The sequence below is a fragment of the Molossus molossus genome, unplaced genomic scaffold, assembly GCF_014108415.1.
Source record: "Molossus molossus isolate mMolMol1 unplaced genomic scaffold, mMolMol1.p scaffold_m16_p_20, whole genome shotgun sequence".
NCBI lineage: Eukaryota > Metazoa > Chordata > Mammalia > Chiroptera > Molossidae > Molossus > Molossus molossus.
In genome coordinates, this window is record NW_023425356.1 from 10,374,949 (window position 1) to 10,398,528 (window position 23,580).

The 23,580-nt window shown below is 58.0% G+C and overlaps 1 protein-coding gene across 1 annotated transcript; it reads left to right on the top strand.

The window, feature by feature from the left end:
- Positions 1-1,177: 1,177 nt before the first annotated feature.
- Positions 1,178-22,994, top strand: KCNC4 (potassium voltage-gated channel subfamily C member 4). The gene is made up of 4 exons (XM_036273600.1): positions 1,178-2,357; positions 13,279-14,215; positions 16,147-16,350; positions 21,917-22,994. The coding sequence occupies exons 1-4, from the start codon at positions 1,680-1,682 to the stop codon at positions 21,976-21,978; spliced, it is 1,881 nt and encodes a 626-aa protein (XP_036129493.1). The 5' UTR covers positions 1,178-1,679; the 3' UTR covers positions 21,979-22,994.
- Positions 22,995-23,580: the final 586 nt, after the last annotated feature.

Consider the following 23,580-nt stretch of genomic DNA (forward strand, 5'->3'; position numbering starts at 1 on the left):
TCAGGAGGCCCCAACACTGTCTGGAGGGGGCTGCCTCCTCCTCGACACATCGCCTCTCCACTCGCTTTCTTCCTCTGCCTCCAGTCAGCTGCAATGAAACCGCAACAATGCGACCATTTGGCGGGGAGGGAACAACCGAAGCAGCCAGAAGGGCGAGCGGAGGTTAGAGGTCAGGGTTGGAGAGCGCTTGGCGGTCACCCGGGCTGCAGTGGGAGGAGCTGCGGGGTCCGAGGAGGCAGAGAGCCGGGCGGAGGGGGGCGAGAAGGGAAGGTGGCGGAGGCGCGCAGGGTGGCGCGCTCGGCTGGGCGCTGGCGGCGAGAGGGTTACGCGCCTCGGCTGGACTCGGCGAGGCGGAGAGAGGCTGAGATCTGGGCCGCTGGGGCCCTGCAGCGAGCCCGGTCGGCCCCGCGCCGCGCCCCGCCCACCCCGCCCAGCGGAGGGCGCGCCCGGTCGAGGCGGGGCCTAGAAGAAAAGGCGCCACTGGAGAGTGGTGTCCGGTAGCATCGCCGGAGGGAGACGAAGAGTCCCTGGAGCCCCAGCCCCCCGGCGCCGCGGCGCCCCCCTTCTCCTGCCTTAAGCCACCTCTTGCCCGCCCCCTGCAGCGAGCCAAGGCCGGCGCCCCGCCCGGAGATGGGCAGACGCGTGGATGGCGTGGCTCCCAACACCGCCAGATCGCTGGAGCCCGGTGCTGGGGCGCTGCGCTGAGGCTCCCGCTAGGCGCAGCCTGGGAAGCCTGCAGGTGTCCTTGGCCGCCCGTCCGCCGCCCGGGAGACTCCTTCGCGGGTGCCCAGAGCCCCGCTCACCGGAGCAGCCCCGCCTCCCGGGATCGGCGCAGCGCAGGACGCCCCGTCTGAGGCCCCCTCTGCCCCAGCGCAGCCCCCGCCGCGCAGCGTCCAGCCGCTGCCGAGCCGCGGACGCAGGACGGGAGGCTCGCTCCTGCGGGCGCGCTTGTTTTTCTGCGGCCGCCTCGCCCTGCACAGCCCCAGCCCGCCAGATCGCCGCACTCGGTTCAACCCCGCCCGCCATCGGTGCCCGGCGCTGGATTTATGAATGGGGATAAGAGGCCCCATGCCGCCGCCGCCGCGTCGTGTTGACCGCACGGAGCCCGGGCCCGCGGAGCTCCGGCTGCCGTGAGAGCCTCGTCCCGGCCCCTGGGGCCGCTTGGAGGACTTGTTGCTGCTGCACCGCCGCCGCTACCGTGGGGAAGCCGGCCGCTCCCGGGGCTCAGCGGCCCGTGTGAGTGTGAGCGCGCGCGCCCCGGAGCCTCGCACTGCTCCTGGACTGTGAGCCTCCTCGTCTTTCGCTGGGTAAAGGGGAGGAGTGCCCCGGGCCCAGAGCGTCTGAGCGTCCAGTCCTCGCTGGGGACTGTGTGTGTGCTTGCTCCTGCTCCGCCCCCCACCCCTCTGGCCCTTCGCTGGGGTTCTTGGCCCTTCTTCCCTCCTCCTGCCTCCCTCCCCGGCGCTGCGTGCCCAAACCCCAACCACCTGTGCACCGGAGAAACCCAACTCCTCCGGCTCCGCGCCCTGTGGGGAGGCAGGGGCAGGGCCACCGCCGCAGAGGGGGCCGCCGCCTCCTGCCTCCTTGTCGTCTCCTCCCCCTCCCCCGTCTGACGCTGCCTCCTCGGGAAGGGTGTTTGGAGGGCAGCGGCCGCCCCAAGCCGAAGCCCCGCAGCGCTTCTTATGATCAGCTCGGTGTGTGTCTCCTCCTACCGCGGGCGCAAGTCGGGGAACAAGCCTCCATCCAAAACATGTCTGAAGGAGGAGATGGCCAAGGGCGAGGCGTCGGAGAAGATCATCATCAACGTGGGCGGCACGCGACATGAGACCTACCGCAGCACCCTGCGCACCCTACCGGGCACCCGCCTCGCCTGGCTGGCTGATCCGGACGGCGGGGGCAGGCACGAGCCCGATGGCGGCGGCGCGGGCAGCAGCGGCAGCAGCGGCGGTGGGGGCTGCGAGTTCTTCTTCGACCGGCACCCGGGCGTCTTTGCGTACGTGCTCAACTACTACCGAACCGGCAAGCTGCACTGCCCCGCTGACGTGTGCGGGCCGCTCTTCGAGGAGGAGCTCACCTTCTGGGGCATCGACGAGACCGACGTGGAGCCCTGCTGCTGGATGACGTACCGGCAGCACCGCGACGCCGAGGAGGCGCTGGACATCTTCGAGAACCCCGACGGAGGCGGCGGTGGAGCGGGGCCCGGTGATGAGGCCGGCGACGACGAGCGGGAGCTGGCCCTGCAGCGTCTGGGGCCCCACGAGGGAGGCGCGGGCCCTGGCGCTGGGTCCGGCGGCTGCCGTGGCTGGCAACCCCGCATGTGGGCACTCTTCGAGGATCCCTATTCCTCCAGGGCGGCCAGGGTGAGTGGCAGGAGCCTGGGTCATCTCTCAGGTCTGCAAGGGGGCACATAGTGGCGGGTAGGGGCAGGGAGGAGCTTCATCAAAACCGACTTTCCTTTCCACTGCTTCCCTCCCAATTTCCCCTGCCTTCCATGGCCCCACAGGGATCTCTCTCTCGCGCTCGCTCTCTCTCTCTCTCTCTCTCTCTCTCACACACACACACACACACACGTCTCCCCTGCATACCTCATCAGTAGACTGCACACACTTGACTTACTTCTTGAAACAGCCTGCTTTGCTGCATTCCCTTCTAGCGAGTGGGGTGCCCCTAACTGAGTTCTTCCAACCCCCACTCCTCCACAGGGTCAGGGTCCTGGAGAACTGCAGTGAGGCCTTCTGCTTGGGTCAGGCAGGGTTTCGGGGAAGAAAACAAGAGTGTTAAACACCTATTCTGTGGTAGGCCTTGGTTAGCTGCCTCCAGGTAGTCCACCTCATTTAAATCCTCCAGCAAATCAGAGTGCTGGGAACTAGGAATTTTAGAGAGGGGGACACCAGCTTTGGCCTCTTTTGCTCATAAAAGGGAGATCTTGGACCATACTCACACCTGTGGACCTGGTTTGCGATAGGCCTCTTTTCAGAGTGACAAGATGCCCGCCCTATACCATGCCCCTAAGGCTTCTTGGGCACCTGGGATGCCCGGCCTCAGCTGGGGTGAAAGGAGAGTTAGACAGGAAGGACCTGATACCTGGGCCCCGCAGGCTCCCACAGCCAGTGGCCAGCCACAGGCTTCCTGGTGATGAGCCCAGATTTGTTGCCACTTCTTCCTGCTACAGCACCTCTAGGCTTCCCAGAAAGCCCTGGTTCAGGGTGCTGCTCAAAATGGGTGTATGGGGTGGTTGGGGGTGGCTTAGTCCCTTCCCACAACCCCCTCCCCAAGTCAGTCCAGTTTCTCTAAACCCCTTAGGTGGAAGGGGATGATGGGGGAGATATGCTTGGGCAGCTAAACTACAACTATGGTCTGATCTCATGGCTGGCAGCCTGAAGCCTGGCTGGGGTCTGTCTGGGACACGATGTGTTGGGTCTGGACAAGCTGGTCCTGTCCCCTCTGGCATCCCAAGTTGTCATGCTAATGAGTCTCAGAGCCCTGCTGCCCTCCCCAGCACCTTCTGTGCTGAGCCTCAACCTGGTCATGGAAGGAAAAGTTCCCTTCCACACTCCTTCCAGGGGCGGGCAGGAGATGGGGAAATGGGGCTACAGGGAGAGGTCAGGCTGGACTGTTAGGCCAAGATAGATGGATCTTCTGCCTGGAAGAGAAGAGAGGAGCAGAGATATCAGTGGCCCTGGCATTCCAGGCTGGGGCTGTAGGCCTCCCAGGGCGGCCCCTGGAAGGCTGGGACCTTCTTCAGGACTGAGAGTGAAGCTAGGGTCACCTGCCCTTGTTCCTTCCCCTGCAGCCCCAGACCAACTCAGAAGGTAGGGCACAGTCATGTCCCCAGCCTGGGTCTGCTGTGAGTTCCATGGGCCTCAGTGCAGTTCCCTAACCCTGCTAGTGTCAGCTCTTGGCTGTGTACTAGCAGGGGAGAGACAAGTACAGATAATTCAAGCTCTCACAAAGTGAGGGGCCGGGGAGCAGGAGGCAGATTTAGGTTGAATAGAGATGGGAGGCGGGAATGGGGGAGGCGGTTGGGAGCTAGGCCCTACTCCTGAGCATTCTAGGGTCTCTGGAGACTTTTCACTTTCTCAGGTTTTTCCCTCTTGGATTCCAAAGGGCCCTGCCATCAATGAGTTTATTTTCTCTTCAACTCACCAAAGAGCGGTCCAGCCAGGGGACTCTGAGTAAGTCCTCCAGGAGCCCAACATCCTTTGCCCTTTTGGTGTAAAGCCACATCAGTCAGGTCATTCCAGGTGAGGCTGGAAGTTTAGGGCCAGGCAGGATTCATGCTCCCCATTGAAGCAGTGCAGAAACCAGATTCGGAGCCAGTAAGTGTCTTGTTAAAGACAGTGAACTAATAGCAGAGCCAGCAACCCACCCCGAGTTGAGTTTCCAGCCTTCTGGTTACTGAGACTGATGTATGCAGCTTTCTGGGACTTTGGTGGCACCCCTGCCAAAGGGCACTTGCCTCCTGCCAAGGAGTCCAGGCAAAAGCAAGCCTTCTGCTGTTCCTGGGACTCAAGTGAAAATGCAGGATTTTAAAAAATTAGTTATTAATAACTGCTGTTTATTGAGCACTCCATGCATATACTTTGCACTAATGTTTAATCCTCCTGGTAAATTTACAGTGGCAGTATTATCCTCATTTACTAGATTGAGGCTGTGGGAGGGTAAATAACTTGTCTGAGATCCAGATAGTGGCGGGCTGTGAGTCAAAGCCAAGGCTCCCCAACCCCCAAGTCCCCACTCCTCCCATTACAACATCTTTAATCCACTGAAAGAGGCTGTTTTTGAGGTGGAAAGGTGGTTCATTTCTTTCTCTGGCCTGGGAAGTGTTCTGAGGGGCTGCACTTCCTGTGGATGACAGCAAACCTGGGAGCAGACAGTGACATCAGAAGCAACACTTATTCTCTTACCCCTCATCTGGCCCATGTGAGGTTCCGGGGTTCTGGGGCTGTGCCCTTCCCCTCTGACACCTGGGTCTCTGCATACCTTCCCTGGCAGGGGCCTGAAGCACTGCACCCGCGGCCTCAGGAGCCTCACTGAGGGCCAACAGGGCCCAGGAGCAGGGCTCTGCCCCCGGCATCTCTTGGAACACAGCATCTGGTTTGAGTAGTGCATTATGACAGGAGCAAACCAGATACCAACGGGAAGTGAACTGAGCTGATTGTGGGAGCCTGTTGCCTAGCTACTGGCCTGGCCTAGGCAGCCTTTTAGTTCAGGCAGGGAGTGTTCACCCCTGCTCCCTTCACTGTGGCCAGGCCCTTGGGCTGCGGTGCTGTGGTTCTGTTTCTCTGGCCTGACCTGGGAGCGGGCACAAGGAGCAGGCTGGTCTTGTCCCCACCTGCCCTGTGTCTTCAGTCCCAGGTAGAGCGGGGCTCAGCAACAGCCTGGGTGGCTTCCCAGGAGGGACCAGTGGCAGTTTTGGCAGCATTCAGAGTTGTAGAATCTCGGGCCTTCCTCCGTTTCTGGGTGGACAGGAGGCCTGATGAATGGGACCCAGGACACTCGCCCCCAGTCTGCAGAGGTGTCAGGGTCTGAGCTGGCCTAACTCACATATCAACTTTCTTAAGGATGATAGTGCTCCTTTGGCTAAATCAGTACCTGGATTGAGTTTCCTCACAATGTTTCCCTTCTCTGTAGAGGACGTGATGCACGGGATGCCCGCTGCCCCGGGAAGGCAGCTGGAGCTGCGTTTTCATATCGATTAAGCATCTGCTATGCGTCAGGTGTCACCTCTGCTTTCTTCTAATACCTCATCTGGCCCGTGTGAGGCAGGGATTATCAGTTTACAGAGAATGAAACTTAGGCCCAGAGGGGCTTGCTCAAAGTCACTCAGCTGGTGGTAAACTAGTATCCAAAGCCAGATCTCACGAATCCACGCCCGCTTCTACCACTGCGCCCGCGCCCACCGCTGCCCGGCTTCCGCCTGGAGGCCTGACTTAGGAGGGCTCAGAGGGCCCTCTGCTGTCCTCTGCCCCTTCCTTCTGCTCTTCCCTCTCCTCTCTCCGAACTAAAGCTTCCATCCCCGGAACTGCTCACATCTGAGCTTGCTCACTCTCTTTTCTCTCACTGTAGGACTTTTATAGGACAAAAATAAAGGAGACTAGGCGTCCCTGGCCCAGGCAGAAGACTGACCCGAAGCCTTCTAGAAAGGAAATGCGGAACTCAGTTCTCTTGCCCCTGCTGAAGGTCCCCGGCTTCTTAGCCCGGGCGTTACCTGGGACCGGCTGGTCCATGGGCATGGCAGGTTTCAGAATGAGGGCAGGACTCACTGATCCCTTGCCCTCTGGGCTAGGGAGAGCCAGCAAGCCAGCCCAGGTGCTGGCTGCCCTGCCCCCCCCAAGCCCCCAGAGGGAGTAAGAGGAGTGTCAGGCCCAGCACCTGCGCTGAGGCAGCCTCTGTGTCCTCCTGGGTTGGTTTTGTGTTTTCTTCTCTGGTTCTAACAGCCCAGCATTTGCCTCCTGAACATTTGTCTCTGGATGATGAGGTGTTTCTGTCACCGTTTGGGGTTGGGTGTAAAGTGGGGGAGGGGATAAAATAAACTTGGGCTATTTTGGGGAGTTCGGGGAAGAGCAGGCAAGAGCAGAGTCAGGCAGCTGGGCCTTGGGAACAGGGAGTCCTCAGGCCCCTCCCCTCTGCCATGGACACCATCGACCTGGTATGCTGGGCACCAGGGCACTCATGCCATCCTTGTGCCTGGTCACGACCTCTGCCCAGCTCCGGGCTGGGATTTTTCAGTCTGGGTGATGGTTACCTGGCCCCTGGCAGAGGTCCCCATCAGTCAGTAGACTGGCCCAACTGTAAGAGCCTAGGTGCCGGAGGTGTTCCTGGCCCAGGAACCTGTGCCACATCTAGCCCTAGTTAGTGGGGCTGACTCTCTCTCCTCATGACAGGCTCCCCAGGACCAGGGGAGAGAGCAGGCAGCTTCCTTGGCTCCAGTCACTCAGAAAACATTTATTGAGCACTTACTACATGCCTGGCACCAAGCTGGGCTCTATAAACATAAAGATAAATCAGAGATGGTGCTTATTCCTGAAAAGAGCCCAGTCAGGTACAGTAGGTGCCAGTCGGTGGAAATAGTAATGATAATACAAGACAGACCAAGAGAGGCGTCCCAGTAGTCTTAGAAAACAAAGTTCAGTAGGGGTAAGAGGAGGAAGTGACACGTTCCCTCTGCTTGGAACCGGGTTGGGGGTGGTGTGCAAGGAAGCATCTAGGAGGAAATAGAAGGTAAGCTGGGGAGGCCCTGCAGGGTAATGACTTCGCGTCCTTAAATAATTACTAGAAGGAGGCAGGTTATAAATAAATTAGTTTTCAATGTGGGTAGTGTTTACCCATGCAGAGTTAGGGAAGAGGGGAACTTCCTGGCTTGAGCAGATAGGACAGCTTGGGACACGGATGGGCAGTATTTGGCTGATGAGTTTTTGGCCAGTGATCTGGGCTGGACTGAATTCCTTCTGGGGCAGGGACTCATTGGCTGTGGGCAGCTCAGTGGCCCTGAAGGGCCACAAGTGCTGGATTATGTAGAGGCTGGCGCTGGACAGTGGAACCAGTGGGTCCTGGCCCAGGATGGGAGGGCCCAGGGGCAGGCCCTGCTCCTAGGGGAGCGAGGGTCCCTTGACTGGAACCGCGGCCTCATAGTGCAGGCCCTCCTCCAGGAGCTCGGGGACAGCTCAGCGGTGCCTTGCCTTGCAGACTGCAGCTCCTTGCCTTTTCTTAGCACCCAGGGCTGCCCACTTCCTTCCCAGCACTTCCTGGGCACGAGGATCTTGCGTCCCCAAAAGGCTCAGCTCCTCATCTCATCTCCACAGATATTCCTCTGCAAGTGTCTTTGGCTGTGTTCTCAAATTTCTCTTCTCCTACACTTCATCCTTAATATAGGTTTTTGGGCATGAGTCTCCTTATGTTTATCTGTCCATCTGTCTCCTTGGCCCTTCCTCCTTGGGCTCCCCTCCCCTGCCCCCGCTGGTTGTATTCAGTTCCCAGTGACTGGTGTCTGTCACCTCCCAACCACCCCCTGGCCTGTGCCAGATTCCTGGGACACTCTAGGCTCTGTACTGAGTTTTACAAATATAATTTCTTTTAATCCTCAAAACAGCCCTCTAAGGTAAGTGTAAGTACTGTTCTCATCCTCTCAGCACATCAAGCATGCTATAACCTCAGGGCCTTTGCACTGCCTGTTCCTCTGCCTCTCAGCTCTTTCTGACTGTCTCATAACTCCCCCATTCAGTCTCTATTTAGATGTCACCTTGGCATTGAGGCCCTGCCTGACCACCCTATTTGAAGTAGCTCCCCACCTTCACACTCCTTACCACCTTTATCTTTATTTTTCTGTCTAATGCTTATACCATCTGACATACCATGTATTTTATTTTTTTATTTGTTGACAGTCTCCCTCAACTAGAATGTAAGGTCTAAGGGACAGGGATGTCTTGTTTTGTTTCCTGTCATTCCTTAGCCCCCAAACTGTGTCTGGCACTAAGTAGGTGTTCAACTTTCCCTTTTATGAACAAAGATCAGAGAGGTTAAGAAACTTGCCCAGGGTCTCCCAGAAAGTAAGCCCAACTTGTACCTAGAAGTGTGTGATTTTATATTTCCATCAAGGACCATCCTAGGATGAGCTTGGTGGAAGAGGCTGGTCACAGGGCTGGCCCACTAGCTGAAATTCCCGGGTGTCTGGGGACAGGTGGGTCCCTAGCCAGTCAGCGTGAGGGGCCCAAAAGGAGCAGGAAGCTTGGAGGAGCAGTAGTCTCCTGCCCAGCGCCAAGGCACCTCCTGTCCCGGGTGGGGAGACCCTCCTGCACCCTCCCAGCCAGAGGAGAGGAGTCAACACCCGTTCAGCCAGTTCACAGAGCAGTTTTCCGCTTGGGCAGGTCTGGCTTCCAGCAGAATTGTGCCCTGCGTGCTCAGGCAGTGGGAGGAACTGACAGCTTCGGCCACGGAAACCAGGGCAAGTCACTTCTCCCCAGGCCCTCATCTCTTCACCTGTAAAGCAGCAGGAAGGGATTTGAACGGGGTGACCTTTTGAATCTCTCTCACTTCTAAAAGGCAAGGATTTTGTGATGTTTTTGATTTCAGATCCAGCTTGCCTTCAGAAGCTGCACACAGGGTCATGGAGGCCCGCACTCCTCAGCTCAGTCACTATGAATTGAGCATTTACTGTGCACCAGGCAATTGCCACATAGAAGCTCATTTAATCCCACAGTAATGTACTAGGTGGGTACTAGTATTGACCCACCTTGTAGAGAGAAAACAGGCACAAAGGACACCCTTTAGCTGGTGGAGCGGCGGGCCAGGATGAGGAACCCGGGCAGTGTGACGCCGGGGCTCCATAGCTGTCCTTCGCCCTCCATCTTGGCTTCCCTGAGGCCCACAGTCGCCTTTAGTAGGGACCGATGGGAAGGAAGCCTTAGTGCACACTGCCAGCTGTGTGGGATGGCCTGGTGGGGGCTGAACAGGAGGCTTGGGGCCTTGACCTCTAACAAGGGTGATGCTGCATCCCCCCGGGCCTTTTATGTCCCAGGAAGCCCCCAATCAAGAGAGGAGAAAGAAAGCACTGTGCTTGCCACCAGAGGGAGCGGCCTGGGAGGGCCCCTACTGCAGCACAGCCATCACTTACAAAGCAGTTCTTTTTTTTTTTTATCCTCACCCGAGGACATTTTTCCATTTTTTGTACAGATAGAGTGGGAGGGAGAGAGAGGAAGGGAGAGAGAGAGAGAAACATCGACGTGAAGGGACACATCGAGTGGCTGCCACCCGCACGACCAACCGGGGCCAGGGACAAACTGCAACCGAAGTACGTGCCCTTAGCGGGAACCGAACCCGGGTCTCTCAGGACCGCAGGCCGACGCTCTAACCGCTGAGCCAAACTGGCCAGGGCACAAAGCAGTTCTGACTGGACAGTGACTTAAGGGAGAAGGAGTAATTTGGGCCCTGAAGGGGGACCCACCTGGGGCAGCGTGCCAGAGTCCTCTGCCACAGCTCAGACTCAGGTGTGCCTGACTCCTCGGGGAGTGAGGGCTTCCTGGGGCCTGCCTGGCATCTGCTGCCAGCCCTGGAGAAGCCCAGGGGGAGACTGAGGCCCCACCAGGTTTCACCCCGGAGGAGCGGATTGTCCCCACTCGTTTGGTTGGAGGGCCGGCTGAACAGAGCTCCGAGCTAAGAGGCGGGAGACCTGGCCTCGGTTTGATCCTGAGTGACTCTTTTGCCCTCTTGTGCCTCTGTTGCCCTTGAGAAATGGTCACATGCGGCTCCTCTTTACCTGCCCTCATCTTCTGAGAGGTGGAGGTGAGGGGTAGAAGTGTCTAGATGGTATAGTTCTGTTAAAAAGAAAAAGCTAAAGTGAGTGCACACTGTAGGAACTCAGGGGCTGTTTCCTGACGCAGGAGGGGTGCTTTGCATTCACCTGCAGAAGGACCCTGGGGCAGCAGGGGAGGGAGGCACCAGCAGGCTCCTTGGCCCTGCAGGGTAAGAGTAGCCCAGGCCACAGGTTCCTCCCTCCCTTCCCCTTCTGTACCCTCTGCTCCACCCCTTGGCAGCTCTTCCTGAACTTGTTTTTCCAAATCACTCATTACCTTCACACTCAGCTCCCAGGTGGGCCAATTCTCCTGGCTAACTTTACCTCAGAGAGAGCAAGCTCCTCCTTCCCATGCTCCCTGGCAGAGCTGGGAGGGGCAGCACCAAGACTGCAGGTTCCCAGCATCACCGTGGCCACTAGACAGCTCATCTCTGGATGGCCATGTAGAACTCATAGGTTGGAGCAATCTGCCTAATGCAATGCCCACACCAGCTTGTATTTTCTTGACAGCGCATTTCTCAGGGGGAGAACAATAAGGCCAGGAAAGGAACTTGCAATTGACCTTCATGGGGGAAAAGGAGGCAGGAGAAACTCCAGCAAAGTTGTCAAGTGGGGAAGTGTCCTTGGTCTGCTACCAGCCTTTTCCTTCCATGCGCTACCTGACCAGCCTATCCGTGTTCGAGTGTAAATAAGATGTCTTGCCCTGGCTGGTGTGGCTTAGTTGGTTGGAACATTGTCCCATGCACCCAAAGATCATGAGTTTGCTTCCCAGTCAGGGTGCATACGAGAGGCAACCAATCAATGCATCTCTCTCACACCAATGATTATCTCTCTGTCTCTCCTCCCTCTCTAAAATCAATCAATAAATAAGTAAATAAGATAAGTCTTAGTGTGTGATAGGTGTCTGTCCTAAGCCATAGGTCCACATCCCTCAGGGTGACATAGTCATCAGGGAGCAGTATTGACAATTCAGAGAAGACTTCCCCAGACCTGTGAATTGACCCTGGCCAGGAGGTGGTGCAGACTGATATGAAGAGAAGGGATAGACTCTGAAGTTAAGCAGTGCTGAGTTCAGGTTGTTTCTACCCCTTCCAGACTGTGATGTTAGGCAAGTATATGACCTCTCTGATCCTCAGTTTCTGCCTCGTAAAATGGATGATGAGGCCTGCATCACAGGGTCACTGCTCGGAGGACTGGAGGTGATAGCACACAGAGTGTCTCACTGTGCCGGGCACAGAATAGAGAGCTGATGCGTGTTCATTCTCAAAGTTCCCTCCTCAGACTTGCTCCTGCTCCAGAAACCATGGAAATGCTGCTGCTTGCTTCATTTTCCCGGGTCCCTTTGTGTTTCCACTGGTGTTTTATGGCAGTAAGAGCAAGGATGTTGCCCCACCTCCCACCCCCATCCTGGTGCAGACTCCCAGGGAGGAGAGCAGATCTCAGAGTCATCATTAGATAGGGCAGATAGAAATGAGGCATGGGTGCAGACATAAGGGTTGCCAAGTGGCCATGCTTCTCTCTCAACCCTGTGCTCAGGGAAGAAGCCCACCCCCATCCACGAAGCAGAACAGGCAGCATCATGGGCCCTAAACCCCAGCAACGGGTACCCTGACAGTGGTGAATGGCATCACATGAATAACAGATAAAGGCTCCATAATTGGTGTTATTACACATGCATTTCATCTCCATTCATAATGATTGGACACTTAAATCCAGCCGTTCCTGCCGAGTGCCACTGTCATCACTCTAGCCGAGATACCAGCAGCTGTCGGGACCAGCCGCTGCTGGGCTCTGATCCTACTGGTGCAGTTTATTTTTCTTTGGAGCTCAGGGTCCAGGAAATAGCAGTTCTGGGGAGGGGGAGGGGTGGATATTCTGGGCACACCACCCTGTTTCCTGCTGTGGAGTATGTTGTCTTCCTTCAGGCACCTCTCACCATCGGGGCAGTGGGCTGGGATATCCTAAGGTGAGAGGCAAGAAAGAGGGGCTTGGACTTGGGGCTCCTGGATGTGGGTCATGGCCGGAGCTTAATAGGCTCAGCTGATGGAAAGAGGCCCAGGGTCACCTGGCCAGTGTGGTTCAGTGGTTTAGCACCGACCCGTGCACCAAGAGGTCGCCAGTTTGATTTCTGGGCAGGGCACATGCCTAGGTTGTGGGCCCAATCCCCAGTGAGGGGCATGCAGGAGGCAGCCAATCGATGTTCTCTCTCATCCATGTTTCTCTCCCTCTCTCCCTCTCTCCCTTCTCTCTCTCTAAAATCAATAAAGAAAAATAAATAAATAGGAAAGAGGCCCAGAGTCATTCCCTTTAGCCCCCTGCCTCAGGGCATATCCCATATGTAGTAGACCTCAACATTTAGTGTGCCTCAGAATTATCTGGAAGATGTGTTAAAACAGATTACTGGGCCGTCCACTCAGCATTTCTCATTCAGTAGCTTTGGGTGGGGCCTGAGAATTTGCATTTCTAACTAGTTCCCAGGTGATGCCATGCTGCCAGTCCGGGGCCCCACTTGGAGGAACCCTGGCTTAAAGCCTAGTTGCTCCAAGCAGCCTGTGGACAGGCAGCAAGCCCTCGGAGCTTGTTAGAGATGCAGACTTGCAGGTCCTGCCCTGACCACCACAGTCGGAATGGCATTTTAACACATTCCCCGGTGATTTACACACCCATGCCAGTTTGAGAAGCCCTAAAGCACAACTGGGTTAGAGATGGGCGGAGCTAGGCAGTTGCTTCCAGCCAAGAACAACCTTAAACTTCTAGGCACTGTGACAAAGATTGGGAAGTACTGTCTTAAAGCACCCAAGCAGATGGGTGAAGACCCTATGAGGAGGGAATTCTAGCTCCTGACTATACTTGAACCCCCCCTCTCACCATCTAGCTAAAGGACTGCCTGGTGACCCATGTCCCCACCCTCTACAAGCAGAGGTCCCTGTCATTGCTGGGCCCACCCTTCCCTGTCTGACAGTTGCCCCCACTCTCCACCCCACCCACAGGTGGTGGCCTTTGCCTCTCTTTTCTTCATCCTGGTCTCCATCACCACCTTCTGCCTGGAGACCCATGAGGCCTTCAACATTGACCGCAACGTGACTGAGATCCACCGTGTGGGGAACACCACCAGTGTGCACTTTCGGCGGGAGGTGGAGACAGAGCCTATCCTGACATACATCGAGGGCGTGTGCGTGCTATGGTTCACACTGGAGTTCCTGGTGCGCATCGTGTGCTGCCCAGACACGCTGGACTTCGTCAAGAACCTGCTAAACATCATCGACTTCGTGGCCATCTTGCCCTTTTACCTGGAGGTCGGGCTGAGTGGCCTGTCGTCCAAGGCGGCCCGTGACGTGCTGGGCTTCCTGCGGGTGGTGCGTTTCGTGCGTATCCTGCGCATCTTCAAGCTCACGCGCCACTTCGTGGGGCTGCGCGTGCTGGGCCACACCCTGCGTGCCAGCACCAACGAGTTCCTGCTGCTCATCATCTTCCTGGCCCTAGGCGTGCTCATCTTCGCCACCATGATCTACTACGCCGAGCGCATTGGCGCCCGGCCCTCCGACCCACGGGGCAATGACCACACCGACTTCAAGAACATCCCCATCGGCTTCTGGTGGGCCGTGGTCACCATGACGACGCTGGGCTACGGGGACATGTGCCCCAAGACGTGGTCAGGCATGCTGGTGGGGGCGCTGTGTGCACTGGCCGGGGTGCTCACCATTGCCATGCCGGTGCCGGTCATTGTCAACAACTTCGGCATGTACTACTCCCTAGCCATGGCCAAGCAGAAGCTGCCCAAGAAACGAAAGAAGCATGTACCACGACCGCCCCAGCTCGAGTCACCCATTTACTGCAAGTCCGAGGAGACCTCGCCCCGGGACAGCACCTACAGTGACACCAGCCCTGCTGGCCAAGAAGAGGGTATGGTCGAGAGGAAACGGGCAGGTGAGATTGGAGTTTGGGAAGGAAGGCCACCTCCTCTGCAGTGGCCAGGGGAGTCCCCAGGTGTTCCTCAGCCCTGGGAATCTGAAAATCTGCTTTACTGCTCTGGGCTTGCCTAAGTGTAATGCCTTAATGAGGGCAAAGTGCCGAGGCCCGATTTTCCTATCCTTTGGTTCTGATAGCTTCCTGAACATCATGGTCTGTGGAGTGAGTATCCCACTGAACTTAAGCTGCAGGAGACCATACATGGGTGTGTAAATTAGAAGCCCAGGTTTCTAATCTCATCTTAACTACGCTTCATTGTGCCCTGAGACCAGTCACTCACCCTCTGTGGGCACGGATTTCTCACCTGTAAAACAGGAATGATGTTACTATCTTATCCCCAGAAATTTGATGGGCCCCAAACAAATGACAGATATGAACGTCCTCTGAGACATTAAAACCGCTCTGCAAACATCAGGCACTGTCGTTATTAGCTGGAGAGCGGGGCAGCTGTTCTTCCAAGGTGTATGTACTCATGAATCATTTCTCTCCAAACGTTTGAGTCTGCTGTCTCTTGGCCGAATCAGTGTAATAACATGGCAGCAGCAGGAGGCTGCCTTCAGTTCAGCACAAGCTAGATCGAGTCCTGGGCTTGGGGTGTAACATGGGATGGACAGACGGGAACCCAGAGGCAGCAGCTCAGATAGTACTGGTGTCTGCATCCTGGAAGGGGAGGGCCTGAGGATCTGAACCCCATTCTTCAAGGATGGGAAAAGCCAGCCAGAAAAGCTTGCTTCCACCTGAGTCTGGAGACGGGAAAGGAGATTGGCTTACTCCTTGGCAATGTGGAGTTGGGTCAGAGAATAGGAACCTAACTGTTGGGGATGGGATGGGCTCCTGAGGGAAGTTGGGATTCATATTATGGGGGACCGTTGGGTGCTAGGCCATCGCGGAGCTGGGGATAGGCCAGGACATTGAGCTCTGTGGGCAAAGTGGGACTTGTCCTCCAGGACAGGTGTCTGCCTTGGGGCACTCACCTTTGGCCTGTTGGTTGGTGCCCATTATACATGCTGAGGCCACTCATTGCCAGGGGCCATTCAGGGGTCTGGGTTTTCCATAGACCTTGATAGAAGAGCACCCATCAGGCTCCCCTCTTCTCTCCTACCAAAGTGGTACCCCCTTCCCCTGTTCCTGAATGTAAATCTCCAGCAAGCACCCCCAGGGAATTGCAGCTCTGCCCCAAAGCCCATTCAGGGCTCAGAGGGAAAACTAACATTACAGGGTATAAGTCCACAGGCCAGCTGCTCAGCGCACAGTAACCTGTGGCCATCGGCCATGACCCTCGGTAAGGGCATTACAGACCAGTGCCGGGGCCACTGCCTTCAGACCGAACAGTCCCCTTTCTCCGGATCCAAGGGCCCAGCTTCACCTGGGCAGCTGCCTAACGGAGCAGGAGCCTGGGGTCGAGAGCCCACAGCAGTGGGAGCTGAATTGGAGCCTCTCCCCCCACCGTGGTCCCCCAGACGCAGGTGAGCCCCAAGTGCAGAGAGGTCTGAATCCTTCAGACACTCGACTCCAGCGTGGATGCCCTGGGAACAAGAGTAACTGCCTTCAGGTGGCCCAGGCAGATAGCTGTGAAAGCCACTGTCGGTATAGCCCTGGCGGTGCCACTGTCGCGCCAGCAAACCAGGCAGTCTCTGACGGAATACAAACTCATCGACCGGCAGCCTGAGCCAGACCCAAGGAGGAAGCAGTCTGCCTCCTGCCGGGCCCGGTCTCGTGGAGCAGCGGCCTTGGGGAGTCCTTGCTTAGGGCATCTGTGGCCCACTCCCTGGGTCCCTTCCTCAGGTTGGAGAAGTGACATGCTAGGTCTGGGATCTGGGCGACCCCAAGTGACCCGGTGAGGAAGGCCCAAGCAGCCCTCATACACGTCCTCTCTGTCTGACCCTCAGATTCCAAGCAGAATGGAGATGCCAATGCAATGCTGTCTGATGAGGAGGCCGCTGGCCTCACCCAGCCCCTGGCCTCTGCCCCCACCTCAGAGGAGCGCCGGGCCTTGCGACGTTCCGGCACTCGAGACAGAAACAAGAGGGCCGCCGCCTGTTTCCTGCTCAGTGCTGGGGACTATGCCTGTGCCGATGGCAGTGTCCGGAAAGGTATGGCTCCCCAGGCTGGGCAGGTGGAGAGCCCCCGTGGAGCTGGGTCTCCTCAGTGTCCCCCACAAAGCTTGAGGCCGTGGCCATTATCTCTTCTGCCTTGGATGCACCCCCACTTTTACGATGGGTACCTTGATCTCCCAGTCCCATTTGTCCTTGGGAAGGCCTGCAGCATCCCAGCAGGAACACACAGCCCGTTTCCCAGGTGGCCACAGGGAAGACTAGAGCTGACTGTGAGGGGACATGGGACCGGGGTCCCTGCCACTCCCCTCCGTTTTGTCTCCTCCTCTTCCTCTGGGTTCTGCTGTGACCTTCAGTCCTGGCTTCCCAGGGTTACCGCCTGCCTTTCCCTTGGCCTCCCTTAAACACAGCTGAGGCTTCCTCAAGTAAGTAGCTCAGGAGTCAGGGTAAGAATAGGGTGCTGGCGTGAGGTCCCCTGGCATAGGCCCACCTCCTCCATCCTGCACAGGGGTGGGGGGTGGCCTGGAGCCCGGGAGGGGCTGACCCAGTTCTGCCAGTCCCTGGAATGTGACTTGAGTAAACACAGAGGGTGACAAGGGAGGGGTGTACAGGGAGAGTGGGCCCCCTCTGAAGTATGTTCTGAAGGATTTGGAGAGTGCAGAGAGGCAGCCCATGGCCTCCTGCCACAGAAGGCTGCGATGCCATCAGCAGACCCCAAGCCTGCACAGGCCCTGGCAGAAGTGCGCTGTGGAGCCAGGGTCCCTGGCCTGCAAGGGGGCAGAAATGACTAAGGGTGGCTGAGGGCCAGTAGTGGCTGAGGACCGAGATCTCAGGACCAGATGCTCCTTCTGCTCAGTCCCTGATCACTTTTTGGGGGGTCTTTTTTGCCCTGTCCTGTGATCTGATCTCCCTAAACACCCTGCCTAGTTTCAGAATCAACCCTGACTTTCCCCAAACAAAGCCTTCCCCTGGTTCTTAGGCCACTTCTTGGTTGTTTTTTGTTTGTTTTAATATGTTTTGGGGTTTTTTTTAGAGGGAAAGAGAGAGAAACATCAATGAGAGAGAAATACTGATCAGCTGCCTCCTACACACACCCTACTGGGGATCAAATCTGCAACCCGGGCATGTGCCCTAACCGGGAATCAAACCTGTGACCTCTTCGTGCATGGGACGATTCTCAGTCCACTGAACCACACCAGCCGGGCTTGGGCCGCTTGTTAACCAGCCCTCCTTCAGCCCGATCCCTCCCACTGTCCCCAAACTCCAGAACAAGTCTGGGTTGAATGAGGCAGGGACAGTGCCTGCTGCAGGAAGAGCCTGTGATGCCTCAATCCCCCCAAGGATGTCCCCTGGCCTGTCCAGCCTCTGTGGCCTCCAGAGCCACCTTCCGGGCCCCATTCCCAGCCCTAGCGCCACTGTTCCCACAGATCCCCATGCGCCTTCACCCCGACCAGGCCCTGAGAGGTGTGTGTCGGCATAAGTCCTGCTAGGTGTCAGAACCAGGAGCTTCGGTCCGGCAGCTGGAAGGAGATGGCCCAGAGGCCCCAGCTAAAGGGCTGCAGGTGGCTGTGCACAGACCGCTGCCCCCTCTCCTGTGTCCCTCTGGTAACCCCTGGCCTCTGCGTGCACCCCATCCTTTGGCTCTGGAAGTGGCTCTGCTGCTCCCTACCCCAAACATGCAGTGGCTTCCACTGTGTTCCGGTCAGGCCCAGACCCTACTCCGGCTGGAGCTCACTAAGTGGCCAGCCCAGAATATAAAGAGGGTGGACCCCAACCTCAAGTAGGACTGGAGTACCCTTGCTTTCATTCCGGTGTTTGAGGGGCTCACTGGAGGTAATGGAGTGGAAGAGGCTGTGAGGGTGCACATCGGGAGGGGCTGTGAGGTGTGGGGCGCCGCGGCCCTGGGAAGGAGTCACACATGTGCCTGCATGGGACCGTACCCGCCACTATATCTCTGGGTGCTTGTGAGGACCGGCTGCTCTATTTTCAAGATGCCTCCACACTGCTTCTTGGCAACAAGCATGTAACTCAGCCAATTAGAATGACCTTCGAGAGGGAACAGGTGGGTTGCCGGGAAACCAGCCGTGTAGTGCGCTCTCGGCAACTTTTCCCTGTGCCAGACCCGCTGCGCTCACTGCTCTGCACCCGGGCTCCATTTAGGACCAGGAGTGAGTGGGCCCAGGTCTCCTCCAGCTGCTGGCACAGACCCCGTCGTTAGCTTGTCGCTGCCCATGCGTCAGAGTGAGAACTCCCTGGGAAGAAGGTGGCAGGTGCTAAGGAGGGCTTCTTAGGGTTGAGAAAGGAGGGTGCTGGGATCTTCGTGCATCTGGAGGGGAACTTAGCTGGGAACAACGGCAGGGCAAAGGTCAGCTGGATATGTGGCCCTGGACTCTGTCCTCAGGAGCCCAGGTGACCCAGAGACCAGGGAAAGTCAGGGAGCTTTTCCCAGGTGGGCCAGCCCCTCCGCCCAGCCTGGGCTGCCTGCTGGAGCCCAGATGCCATGGAGCCACTCAGGGGAGAAGTATGCCCGCTGACCCCTGTGCCTTTTCTCACCAAGGCTGTGAAAAGTCCGGGAGTCTAAACAGCACAGCCGGAGCAGCTGGAACCAGTCGGCTGTCTCCACTGGCATCCCAGTACAGCTTGCCCTACCCTCCAAGAGAGCTGCTCTCCCTCCCCACACCCGCCCTCACCAGTCCACCTCCTGGACACTCGGCCCCTTAGCTGCACACAGAGGCAGGCACGCTCATGCCCACTAGTCCCCACTCCTGGGGCCTGAGCGAGCTCGATGGGATACAGGGACATTCAAGCCCCTGAGCCTCCCCTCCACAGCACCCAGCTCCCCCAAATGCTCAGGTTTGGGGCCCCCCATCCTGAGCTGGAGAGGCTAGCACCCCCAGGACCTGAGTCTGTGCCCTGCCTCCCCCAGAGAGTCCCACCTTGATCACAGCAAATACATTTCCATTCCTTGTGGCCTTCAACCGTAACCAAACAGCCTGCAACCAATGTCTCTGTCTTCATCCCACACCCAGCCCAGCAAGGAATAAGACTGTCCCGAGGGGCATCTCTGCTGGTGCCCAGGGGGCTTGTCTCCTGCGGGGAGCGCTGCCACCCTAGGAGAAGAGGCCTGATGTTCTCCAGCTCTGGGCTGGGGCGCAGGTGGGGACCCTAGAGTCAGAGCCCCGGGATTGGTCACGTGGGCATGGGGAGGCCCTCCTCCAGGTGACACCCAGCACGGAGCCCAGGCTCCCATCTGCACCCCGAGCCTCGGCACCTGTCACCAGGCTGCTGCTTCCTCTGCTCCCACGACAGCCTTTCCTTCCCTGCCCGCTGCCCCGCACTCGCAGCCCAGCCTCTGCTCTGCATCGCTGCCAGAACTGGAGACTCATCTAATTTCTATAATTAAGTGTGTTCATTTTCCTAACGAGCCCAGGAGCACAACAGGTTTCTGAGTCATTGTGTGAGCAGGGCTTCACCTTGGGGAGGGGCAGCGAGGGGTAGTGTGGGGACAGCCAGTCTGCCCCCCACTCCAGCACGGGCACCCTGCCATCCCCAGGAGGACTGACCGCAGGCTCCCCTCCCCCAGCAGCGCACAGAGGGCTCCTCAGGCAGGCCCTCCGCAGCAGGGCCGAGGGCACCACAGCCCAGGCGTTTCCTGTGCCACCTGATGGGAATGAGACCTGACAGTGTAGCTGTGTGCCTGGCAATTTTTAGAGTCGGATTATGCAACTTTGTTGAGGGGATGACTAAGTAAGGGCTGTATCTGCTTCTTCCAGGGTGGGCAAAGATAGGTCTGGCAGGGCAGATTCGGGAAGACACTGGGCGAACTGGGAAGAAAGGTCAGAACATCTCATGGAGAGCGTGAGCATCCCATCAGTCTCCTCAGCCTTGGACAGACACAGAATGTGCCTTCCAGAAAGATGTATTCCGGGTGGGAGCAGGGATAGCCCAGCCCTGCTGTGGTCTCTGGGGACTGGCTCCCACTTTCTCAGAATGAAGTGTGCCCTTAAGAGTTGAGAAGATATAGGGGTACTCATGCGACCACCCTTGAGAAGGAGCAGGTCCCGGACAGGGACAGGAAAGCCCAAGATCAGGATGGAGACGCCAGGTGCCTTCTCCCCTCAGCTGAGCGCGAGGGCCCAGCTGCCCCTTCGTGAGGACAGTTCAGTCCTGCCCTGCAGGGCTTCCTGGCACCTGGGTCCTGGCTCCGACGGGGACGCCATGAGCTAGGTGTCCAGTTTAGCACGGGCGCCACAGCTATTTTCTCCTCTGACTTGTGTTTCTGGTTCAGGGAACTGAGGCGGCTATTTCTGTGGCAGCCCTCAAGTTGTCAGGAGCCCAAGTTTCCACGGCACCCACCGCCTCCTTTCCTCCCACATCGACGGGCATGCTCACGGCACCCCTGTGTGGGCACAGATGTCCCTGGGCCACATGGTGCAGGAGTGCCAGGCTGGAGCCCTAGTGCCTTGGGAGAGGGGCTCCTGCATGTCCCTCCTGGCCCCCTGGCCTCTGTAGGGGGACCCAGCAGCCAGCTGAGGGAGAGCTGCCTGCCTCTGCCTCTCAGGACCTCGGCCTTCCTGGGGTCCTGGGGTCCCGGGGAAGGGCAAAGCACGTTCTGGAGTTTACGGAGACCCGGGCTCTGCCTGGGGAGGCAGCTGCCTGCTGGCCTCTGGCGGGCTCAGGCCTTGGCCCACCCTCCAGGGAATGCTCTCCCTTCCCCCACAACCTGAGAGCCCCGTTCACTTCCCCTTGGCTCTTGACTTGGACCTGTACCCATTACTTGGTTTCTAGAAGCCTTTTCTCTATCGCTGGGGCCCAGCCTGTCCCCACAGAGCAGGGGAGCCAACTGGTAGGGGTTGTTAACCTTACCTTCCAGTTTGTACCAAAGCTACGGGCAGCCCGGAGGCCCCTTCTCAGCCCCCAGGGCTTCCCAGGGGAGTGGTTTTCTCAACAAGATGCTGCTTTCTGGCCGACTCTCCTGAGGTGGGCACGTTCCTGCTCTGCGACCCTCCCTGTCACCCTCTGCCGCTGGGACTCTCCCTGCCAGATTGAGGAAGGGGGCTGGGCGTCCGTGGCAGCGCACTCAGCCCCCTGGAACAGTGGAAGGGCCCCAGGTGGTGGTGGCAGATGGAGCCGTGGGGGAGCCCAGGTTGGGCAGGCAGCAGCCCAGGAGATGGCTCATGGGTTACAGGACCGGCAGGAACTTGTCCCACTGCTTCATGCCAGGCTGCAGGACTGGGGTCCCTCTCTCCAGGGCTAGTGGTTCCTGGAGCTCATCACCTGAGCAGGTGTGGAGATGAGCTGTAGCATCACCTGGGAGTCACCTTGGCCCAGAGCTGGGTCAGCAGAGGGCTGATGAAGGGGCTCACCCCATACTCTGACCCATCCCTTCTCTTCTGCCTTAGCCCTGGGTCCCCATGCTGTCCAGCCCTGCTCCTGGCCTGCTCTCTAGCCCACAGCCTGTGGGTCGGCAGCTGCCTGCCTTCTAACATCTCATTCTTTGTGTCTCCCTTTTTTTTGCTGAACTCCTTGCCCTCCATCCCCTGAAGGCAATGTTGAGCCGAAAGTGTGCCTCCCAGTATCTCACACCTGTGCTCTTTAAACACAGAGACCTGCCAAGACGCCCTGTCATCCAACTATGCCCAAGCTGAAGTCCTCACCCTGTCTTAAAGCGGCACCAACGTGACAGAGACAGGCAGACAGACAGAAAGCCAGAGGCTTAGGGGAACTCTGGAACCCAGGCAAGAATCTTTTGCTGGGAAAGACTCAGATATCCCTGTTTGCACAGGACTGATTGAAAACCTCCCACGTGGCCCTCGGCCGGAGCTGCCTGGGTCTGACGTTTTGTTCTGTTGTACATTGAGGAGATCTGTATGCACATGTGTCTATATCCATACATACTGTACTCTTGTGTGTAGTGCACGTGCTATTGGTGGTCTGTCTTCGTTAGGCTGTCTCCCCAAGCCCTTACCCTTCCCCCGGCCCCCATTCCCCTCCCTTTACTGATTCCTTGTTTCTGTTGTACGTGCCGCGTGTGGAATGTCCTAGGAAAAGTGTACCTGGGAACTGCCAGGCTAGCTGGGTGGTCCCAGGCTAGACTCCCCCTGTTGGGGGTGTTTCCCCTGTGGGCTGGTGGCCTGTCGAAGGCCAGATTGCCCCCAGGGTCACTGCTCCACTAGCCCCTCCCCACTCCAGATTGGGGTTCTACCTCCCACCCCACGCCCCAGTTGTGGGGGGACTTCCAGGGGTTTCTCTACAGCTTCTTCCAACCCCCCTTTTCCACCTTACCTCTGTCCTTGACTGGGGAGAATTTTGTTTCTTATTAATTTTTGGTTTTTCTGTCTCCCTCGTCCATTTGTTTTTAAAGATGCTGCTGGGCAGATGGGCAGGGAAGGGGTCTGTCTGCCCACTGGGCTCAGGGGTCTGAGAAGGGGAGGCATCGGGCGAGTGGAGACCAGTTGCAATACTGTACTTCCTGGCCGGTGGCCAGGGGACGCGTGCAATAGCAGAGGCCAGGCGACCCCTTCAACCTTGGCCTCTGCCCTCCCTCGCCACTCCCACCCGCCCTGCCCCTCCCTGGTGTTGGTCAGTTCTTTTCTAAAGCTGTCCCCTCTTGTGTGTCTGAGGCAAGCCTAGGCCAGGGCGCTGTCACCCTGTCTGCATGCCTTTGACTCATGCTGTGCTTGACCCCCAATAAAGACATCTGGAGCGTCCAGCTGCTCCTGCTGTGTGACTGACTGCCTCCGCCTCTCCTTTCGGGCTCTGTGTCTGTGGGGACCTCCCTGGGCTTCCATCCCAACGCCTGAGAAGACGGCACTCCCCTATCATAACCCCACCCCACCAGGAAGCATCCATGGGAGCTAGACACTGCCGCTCGGAGGGAACGTGATCTGCCCAGGTCACACGCTAGGCTGGGACCCCGGCGCCCCAGGCAGTGTTCTGAGCCCCGCTGCCGCCTGTGGCCTCCTGCCATCACCAAAGAAAAGGCCGGTGTGTTTCGGCAAGTCCAGTGGATTCCTGCTTGTTCGTGCGGGGGCCTCCCCTCCTGAAGTCGCACCACTTCTGTGTGGCAGGGCCCTGGGGACGCCAGTCTTTCGATGCCCGGATGGCTGGCGGACTGAGGCTGGAACCGAGGCTGGCGGGACTGGTGGCACAGCGGGGACCTCTTAGGGCTGGGAGTGAACGCCTCCAGGGCCCAGAGGGGGTGGGGGGTGGGAAGTGACAGACATGGTCCCTCATTGTCACACTCACATAGGGGCACACACAGGGCTG